A 9,048-nucleotide genomic window follows, 5' to 3' on the forward strand; every position below is an offset into this window, starting at 1 on the left:
TTTTCTTCCCCCCCCCCCCCCCCAAAAAAAAACCTAAAACTTTATTAAAATTTATAACAAATAGGAGTTTTTTTGGAAATTTAGGTTAAATTGTAGTATTCGGATTTGAATCTGTATAATACACCATAAAAAATTTTAAATGCCTCAATATGAAATAGTATTGAGGCATTTTAAATTTTGGAACGAGCATGTAAAAGGAGATTGGAATGAAAGCATGTAAAAGGGAATTAGAACGAGCATATGCAACCATGGACAACACATCCTGAACAAACAAGACCAAGATATCTGTCATGCACCCATAGACAACACGCCTTGGACAAGCATGACCGTGACATCCTCCCCCATTCAATTGGTTGATGTCTCTATCAACCGCCTCAAACAAGCAAGACTTCAACATCTATCATGCGGCCATAGGCAACATCTTTTGGACAAACACGACCGTGACATTTCTATTTATTTAACTTTAACTTCGATTAGAAATAAGAAAAATATGACAAAGTTTAATTTGAAAGAAAAAAAATTGATTAAAAATAGTGAAACTATAATATAATGGAATTCTCCAAAAACTCAAGACTTTAGAGATTAACAATATGAAACTAAGATTATTGTCACGTATCATATATATAAGATTCCAATTACTTGTTCTTCAAAAGGAGATCTAAGTTCCTCTGTGTAAGTGTATATAAGAAAGTACAGGAAATTGTCAAAACAACCTTTTTCTGTGCCAAAATAGTAAACAATGAGAATGGTAACCCATAAGCAAACACAGAATCCCAATATCTTCCTACTCTATGATTCATCCATGAGGTTGGATTCAGATCTTACATCCTTCTCATCTTGCCCCGCCTCAGAATTCGACATTTTTGAAACAGAATCCTCGAGGGCCTCGAGAAAAGACAACACCGTAAATTTATCTGCAAGAAATTCGAGAATCTTTTAAGTATCACAATTTTTTAGAACAGCAAGAAAAGGATCTTCACAACCGAAATATTGAGATCCTCGTGTCATGGGCATGTTCGATAACCATTTGGTTTTGAAAAATTGTGTTTGTTTTCTCAAATTTCTTTACCATGAGTTTCATTTTTTCTTTAGAAAACACTTAACATGACATTTATTGAAAAAACTTGAGGCCTTTCAAAGCACAATCTACTTACATTTGCTCGGGTCTATCCCAAACTGAGACAAATCTATCTGTCCAGTCCGAAGAACCTACAAAAACATCAACACCAAAAAATGGGGTAAAGATTATCAAATTTGATCGCCAATTTATACATTCGAAACGAAAATCCAGAGTTTAGATTCTTACGTAAGTAAACGAATCTACTTGTTGACGGAAAGGTGGACTTTGTAACAGTTCCAATATATCCTCAGGAGACCATGGACCCTGCATTCAGAATATAATTGAATAATGAATAAAAGTATAACAAAGGATCAAATAACCAAGTGGTGTATACCTCTGGTAAATACGATGCTAAACTCTGTTCCAATGGCAATGTTTCCAACAATGGCATTATCAGATCAGGCTTCAATAAATCTCCTAATCCAAAACCTACATCCATCATCACGGAGGTTCAACATAAATCCAGGGAAACAGAGTACACAAGAAAAGTAGAGAGTTAAGGCAACTTTCTAACGTAGAGCTAAGGTTCTATGGAGGAAGTTGAATGCCATTAGATGCATTCACGAATTGAGTTTTTATGGCTACTGTAACAGCCCAAGCCCAAGCCCACCACTAATAGAAAATGTCCTCTTTGGGCTTTCCCTTTCGGGCTTCCCTTCAAGGTTTTTAAAACGCATCTGCTAGGGAGAGGTTTCCACACCCTTGTAAAAAATGCTTTGTTCGTCTCCCCAACCAATGTGAGATCTCACAATCCACCCCGTTTGGGGCCCAGCGTCCTCCATGGCACTCATTCCCTTCTCCCATCGATGTGGGACCCCCAATCCACCCCTTTTGGGGCCTAGCGTCCTTGTTGGCAAACCACCTCGTGTCCACCGCTCTTTGATGCTCCGCCTCCTCATTGGCACATCGTCCAGTGTCTGACTCCATCGCTAGCAGATATTGTCCTCTTTGGACTTTTCTGTTCAGGCTTCCCCTCATGGTTTTTAAAATGCATGCTAGAGAGAAGTTTTCACACCCTTATAAAGAATGCTTTCTTCGCCTCCCCAACTGATGTGGGATCTCACCGCTACATTGTAGTATCATTATTTATTATTTTTTCCTTCCTTCCTAAGGAGCAGGAATTTGAACCTACACCCTTTAGGAGAGGTCGAGATGCCTTAACTACTAATCTTAGGTTCGCTCATTCGTTGTTTACCTACAGACACTTTTGTAGTTTTTGAGTCTTTTAACCATTATATGATTTTATACCCAAAGGATAGGATTCCCCTATAATTTGGTAGCCTTGTGTCTCAAAAATTCTATTTATTAATGAGATAGTTTTCTGATCTAGACAAAAAAATTGGTTGAATATCTATAATATATATATATCTGCCAAGGGGAAGAATTCTTCAAGATAAGTGCTACCATGTAAACATGAAACAAGAAATGTCAAGAAATTTTAAATGCAACTTATTACCCGCATCTGGATCAACATCGATGTCTGCAGAGTTCAAAACCAGCACAAAATTATTAGAGTTCGGAGTGATCAAAAGGAAAAAAGGGCATCAGAACATGTTTTGAGGGTAGAATCGTGTACCAGAAGACTCAATGTTACTTAAAATTCTTTGCAGGTCTTCCAACTTCACTGGCCGTAGTGAGGAGCTTCAATGTCATGACATTAAAATTGAGTGTCAAAAGTTTTAGCTAATGAAAAAAAACACCAACAAAAAGACAAGGGAAAATATTCTATTGAAGTATACAGTAGGGGACTTTTCATAGAACACATCCCAAAGTTCTAATCAAACGTAGCCATACACCCTCAAGGCTCAAAAAATAGGGTTTAAGGAATAATTAGAAAACTCCTCAACACCAAAGCCCAAAGAGAACATTTAACCTAACATGGGCTCAAACTTTCTCCCCTTAGACCTCTCAAACCCTTTTAAAGTATAATTGTTTCTCTCAAGCAAAAACTCCACAAAATAGAACGAACACCCACAAACCACAAAAAATGACCCTTATCACAAAAGGACGACTGAAGAAGAAACTCATCCAGCATAGATATGGAAACATCAGACTGAGACAAAAATATGTTTAATGTCTGAAAAAAAAAACCATTCCAAAATAATCAAGAACTATTGTTCAAACTATTTTTAACTAGCTTCTAACAAGCGATGAGGTTAAACTATTTTCAAATAGCTCATTAGTTTAGAAGAAAAGCAATAATGGCTAAATGTCTCTTGCTTTTTTTTCCTTTTTCTTTTAGTGTATCTGTATTATTACACTTTTTTTTAAAAAAAAAGAAAAGAAGTTCTCTCTTTCAAATTATGAGTTCATAAATTGGTGCCATTGCTTTCAATGAGTGACACATTCAACATAATTACACATCAAAGTCTTTTTTTCTAAATCATGTCATTTTATTTTGTAGTTGAAGGTGTTTGGGTCAACAGATCCTCCACTATCACTACCATGGTATGACATTGTCCACTTTGAATATAAACCCTCGTGACATTACTTAGCAACCCAAGAAGTACTTTGCAAATTTTAAAATTGTCCCATTGATTAGTTCACATTCATAAACAATTTTACCTAAAAAGTCCATTTAATGAATGCACTTCATTAATACTTCTTCCTAACGTGCTTAAAGAAAAAGTGTTCTGCTAAAAAACACAACTCTTAAAAGTCATACGCAGTCTTCTTCCACAAAAGAGATCTATCCGCCTAGTAATCATTAGAAATTACATTTCAATTGAATGCCTAAAGATCAGAAGATCAGATGACCCTTTTCCCATAATTAGAAATCTATCTCTATCAATTTCTTTAAAAAAAAATGATTTTTTTGATCATTCAAATAGGTTGGTATTACCACCAACCTATTTGAAGAATCAAAAGAATCATTAAAGAAAATCAGGTTTTTGCCAAAGGGATATTTTTCTTCAACTATGTCATGCTTGAAAAATGCAGCCAGGGATAGTACCACCCAAATAAAACCCATTTGAAGCCTCAAAAGGGTTTCAAAAAAAATTAATCAAACCAAAAACAGAGGTCGATCAATGCTATACCTTGATGGGATATTTTCTTCGACTGTGCCTTCTGAAACTTGCAGAGGAGTGGAAGCAACAGATTGTTCTTCCTCAAGAAACTCTGAGCAACAAAAACAAAGATGGAAGTAAAGGGGTGGGCCAACATATGTAGCTCGTCCGGGATCTTGTGCAGTCAAAACCAAACAATTCAATCCAGCACACATGCTATTCAATTTCCATTATGGATGAACTTCATTCTAAAGAAACTATTACGCCATATTTTAATGTCGGCATTAATATTCGACTCTCTATATGCAATGAGGACGCCAGTCAGTGAGACAATTTCCAAAATATACTTATGTTGTTTCTTTATCCGTTTTTCAGGTTTATTTTGGTTCGTATACATTAACAATAATCGTTAAAAAATAAAGACACTTTGGACACAGTAAATTAAGTGGTAGAACATTCAGTAATATGAGCGTGTCTTGTGTGAATGTATGCATGTCACAGAAAACCACAAATACTAGCCTGCACTTGACCCAGTATAACTGGTTAGCAATTTATTATGCAAGGTTTAATCAGCAGATAGTCAAACAACTACAATAATCAGGACGTACCCAGTGGCCGATTAATGTAGTCATTAACGGAGATACACAACTGCTGGTCATCTTCAGCTTTGGGCTCCTAGTTACAGTTTATCTAACGTTGGTCAGAATTGCAAAAATAGTAGAATATAAGTCAATTCTCTCAAAGGATAAAAAGTAATCACAGATCAGACCTGCATCCAAAAGAAGAATTTCCTGTCATCTGTTTTAAACTTCAATAAGTAAACTCTTCCTGACGCTTGATTAACCTGAAGCAGAGAAAAACTACAAGTTTAACCTTGGAGCCAAATAAGATTGAAAATTTTGTTTGGTCATTGTGTTCTCTAGAAATCTCAATGCTAACTAACAAGTGGATTCAAAGATACCCCACCTAGTTCAATCAGTGCATGTGTGTTTGTTTATAACAAGGAAAATATTGATCACCTCTCTGCTCAATGCTTGCAACCATAGAAGTGGGAGACTAGTTGTTTGAACTTTTCAGCATAAATGTTAGGGACGAAGTTCATTATAGAAGTGTTCTCGGAGGTCTTTGATGAGACTAGAGGGATGGAAGAAATTTTAATATATCCCTCTGTGTATCTAACTGCAGACAAGGATGGTAATTTTCTTTGTTCACAGTTATTGCTTGATTGGAAGCCACTCTTACTGCCCCTTTTCCCCCTTTATATAGATCTTTCTATTTCTCCACTACAAGTACTTCTTTAAGAAAATAAAAAAATAAAAGAGAGAGAGAGAGAGAGTATTACACACCTTCTCAAAAACTGCTTCATCAGGAAAAACAATCTGGTCCTTTGATACCTTGTATTAAGGAAAATAAAAAAAATATCTAGCTAGCAAACTGGTAACAACAGAAAAAAGTCATAGCTGAGGAATAGAGAAGAGTGCAATGCAATGATATAATGAATATGATCTTATTACTTTGCGCCAGCCTTATGTTTGGAAAGAAGAATACACTGTCCATTGAAACATCAACTTTAATAAATATACTAATATAGAGTGATGATGCTGTCAACGGTAAACAAAAACCATCTGTGCAACAGAATGTAACAACCAGTCCATGACAAAACACACAAAAAAAAATTTAATATATTATAAGTTAAATTAAACTCAGAAATCATTTCCACTGCTTGCAGAAAGAGTCACAGCCGAATATCTACTCACATTAATAAGAGTTTGTTCCTAATAATAGGCGAGTTTAGTTCATTGTCTTTCTATAACATTCAACTATGATATATAAAAAATCATAATATTTCATCGTGAAGTATGAAGCTTTTCAGATTGTCTTTTATCTTTTGTCCTTTTCTCTAGTGGGGATAAGCCTTCAAAAGTCAAGTGAATCAAATATTAGGATGAAAACCACACATTCTTAATTTAATAATCAACGGAAATAGTCTACAGAAAGGTATATGCATTAACCAAACACGAAGAATTGACAATTGACACAAGTGATCAGGATACATCTTCAATGACATTTTGCGTTCGGTCAAGCCACTGAAAGTGCAGCAATCCCTCCTCACCCTGACATAGAAAAGATAACACAGGGTTCAAAGAGAGAAATTAGTTTTAACTGGTGGAGGTTTAGGTTCAACTAGAAGTAACTTAACAGATCGACTATTGTATAACAAGGGGGAAAAGCTATTCTTACAAGTATGCTTCTACCTCCCCTTCCCTATTCTTTTTTCTCTTTAGAGAGAAAACCGTCTTTCTTTAAATTAGGGGGCGGAATGTCAACAAAAACAAAGGACAAACCAACGGAAGGAAACAAAAAGAAAACAATTACCTAAAAAATAAGGATCCCAACTGACGGTCATAAATTACAAGAAAAAAGTTCTGAATTCTGAAATCAAAGAGATGCATTAAGATGCACCAAACCCGTCTTCTTACAATGCATCTAAACTTGAAAAAGTTTGTCAACTTCTTCCCAACCATATATATAAACCACAAACTATAAAAACGTAGGCTTGCCACAATAAGCAATATTCAATAAAAACAAATGTCCTTAATCTAAAAATGGCAGACTCAAGGTGATTTCCTCTATCAAATAACAAAGAATTGATACCTGAACCAAACAAAAACCAAAAGTCTATTACAAACAACCTCGGTAGCAAAAGACGTGGAACAAATCATAGAAAGTCTTAGGACTTGATCCTCCCAAAGAGACGAGGAGCCATGAAAATTACAAAAAAATTTTGAAATTTTTTAATTAGATATTCGTGAGTGTTCAGACCAACTTGCCCACACCCTGACTATTCTTATGGGATAACCACTTGACCCTACTACATTTGGTTGCCAAGTTAATTGTCATGATATTAAATCTTAAGCTGGTGGCCGCCACAGCTTGAACCTATTTCCTATATACCTTCTATTATTTACCTGACCCTCTATGACCACCAAGTTAACCCACGTTTAAAAAGGCGACCAGTAAATAAGTGCTCTGGACAATGCTGGAATGAAAAGAGGTGCACACTTCAAGATTAAAGATGTCCAACAGACACAGCAGCCTTTGCATGAACAAGCAGTGGGAAAAGAGGTGATTATGCATTCTATGTCATCAAGATAGAGAGCAGCAACTTAGGAAATTTTTTTAATGAGGATCTCTCTTTTGAGTAATATACATTTTGCTAATGCCGCTACGAGGATATTCCACAATTAACACATAACAAAAAGATTTATGTAAACATGTAAAAATTCAAACTCACCCTTCCAATACGAACAAGTCCTTTACGTGTATCAGGCATAACCCTTTTTCCTTCAAAACACATTTTTCCAGCACGAAATTCCAAAAGTATTTCCTGCCACAAGAATCAGTTAGTTTGAAACAAATAAAATGTTGGCTCAAAATAAAGAATATGACTATAAATATATATAATTCTAATAGACTGTATCCAGAATCATTGTATTATATTTCCAAGAGAAAGGGTATTGATCCAAGCTATGATGTGAGCAATTTTCTTTTTTCGTTCCATTCCTTCGTCCTTCCTTTCTTTCTTGCTTTCTTCTTCTACTTCTTTTTATGGAGACACTTCTTATTGAAAGAGAAGGTATAAAGTTACTCTAGTCAATTGGAGTTTAAAAAAACATGCAAGTTTGAATTAATTAAAAAGGGGGAATAATTTTTTTAAAGAAAAGGAAAGGAAAAGAGAATACCAACACTTACTAACCCCTAAACTTGTTCAAAAAATCCTATTGTTCCTTCCAAAATTCAATCCTCACGTCACAACAATGCCTTAACTGCATTCAACAAAGCACCTTCAGTTTCCCTTCAAACCATTTTTTAATAAGAAACAGTAAAGGCATAAATCCCAAAGAAAGGCTAGTACAGCCTAGGGGTTAAGGGCAGAGAGAACCCCCTCGCAAAAACTACATCATAAGAGCCGCCAGTCATATGTGATCCCCAACAAACTATAATTACAAATAATTTTCTGTGTAGTGTAATCCACCAAGAGGATATATTTTGTACATGAGTACGAAGAAAATCATAACATAAGAGCTTATCTTCAAAGGTTCTAGCATTTCTTCCTTTCCACAAGTAGCACAGCTACCGACTACCTTTGTTTTCCTTTGCAAATTCCAAGCATTTAGGCCTTCCATGAGTCAATCATCCACTTTTTGAGCGAGGTCAAAGGATATTCCCAGCAGCCCAACTAGGTAATTCCATTACCAATACACAAAATCACAATGAAGGAAAAGATGATCAATAGACTCGCCATCCTTTAACCATAAGGGACTAAACTCTACACTTCCTTTGTAGTCAGTCATCTGTATTTAGACTTCTAAAAGCCAAGGACCAAAGAAAGATCATAATTTTCTTTGAACTTTTGTGTCTCCAAATCAAGCTAGTCAAGGCTGTATTGTCCATAGAAGAATTACGGAAGAGATTTTGAAAGGCCAGTTTACTTGAGAACTTTCCCGATCCCTCCATGGTCCAAAGAATTCAATCAACATCATTCCCCAATCACACTTTTTGTATCAGGATTACCCACCTGTTTAATTCTCTATCGAGGAAACCTCTCCTAAAGCCTAGGCTCCAAGCTTGATTCTCCCTGTCCCAACAATCAAAGATTTCTTTTTTATTTGACATTGCATAGAGGTCAGGAATACTAACCCTCAAAGGAACTTGGTCGATCCACGCATCTTCCCAAAATTTAAATCTATCTCCACGCAAGAATTTAGAAATAGCAACATTAGCTGCCTCATGCCAACCCCATGACAAGCCTCTATCAAATGATATACTAAACATCTTCGTAAAGTCTTTCTATCCCTAATTGTTAACCGGACTTCCTTCATAAGGGCCATGTTTGAAGCTTAAGGGGGGGGGGGGGGG

General features: G+C 35.8%; 1 protein-coding gene and 1 long non-coding RNA gene across 4 annotated transcripts in view; one reads left to right on the top strand and one right to left on the bottom strand.

Moving 5' to 3' along the window:
• Positions 1-576: 576 nt before the first annotated feature.
• Positions 577-9,048, bottom strand: part of LOC111465791 (26S proteasome regulatory subunit RPN13) — a 13,333-nt gene continuing 4,861 nt past the window's right edge. Inside the window, exons 2-14 of one of the 3 annotated variants that reach the window (XM_023110312.1) lie at positions 7,886-7,955; positions 7,424-7,516; positions 6,183-6,242; positions 5,475-5,513; positions 4,898-4,972; positions 4,737-4,803; positions 4,159-4,240; positions 2,697-2,761; positions 2,577-2,603; positions 1,455-1,549; positions 1,307-1,384; positions 1,155-1,209; positions 577-914 (exon numbers count right to left, since the gene is read on the bottom strand). In XM_023110312.1, the coding sequence (XP_022966080.1) occupies positions 790-914; positions 1,155-1,209; positions 1,307-1,384; positions 1,455-1,549; positions 2,577-2,603; positions 2,697-2,761; positions 4,159-4,240; positions 4,737-4,803; positions 4,898-4,972; positions 5,475-5,513; positions 6,183-6,242; positions 7,424-7,486 (831 nt within the window). In that variant the 5' untranslated portion in view covers positions 7,487-7,516; positions 7,886-7,955 and the 3' untranslated portion in view covers positions 577-789. The remainder of the gene's footprint in view (positions 915-1,154; positions 1,210-1,306; positions 1,385-1,454; positions 1,550-2,576; positions 2,604-2,696; positions 2,762-4,158; positions 4,241-4,736; positions 4,804-4,897; positions 4,973-5,474; positions 5,514-6,182; positions 6,243-7,423; positions 7,517-7,885; positions 7,956-9,048) is intronic. The other 2 variants (XM_023110310.1, XM_023110309.1) reach the window with 2 other exon arrangements.
• Positions 1,556-9,048, top strand: part of LOC111465793 — a 25,334-nt gene continuing 17,841 nt past the window's right edge. Inside the window, exon 1 of the long non-coding RNA XR_002714286.1 lies at positions 1,556-1,691. This is a non-coding gene — a long non-coding RNA (uncharacterized LOC111465793). The remainder of the gene's footprint in view (positions 1,692-9,048) is intronic.

This window comes from Cucurbita maxima, unplaced genomic scaffold, assembly GCF_002738345.1.
Source record: "Cucurbita maxima cultivar Rimu unplaced genomic scaffold, Cmax_1.0 Cma_Scf00029, whole genome shotgun sequence".
NCBI lineage: Eukaryota > Viridiplantae > Streptophyta > Magnoliopsida > Cucurbitales > Cucurbitaceae > Cucurbita > Cucurbita maxima.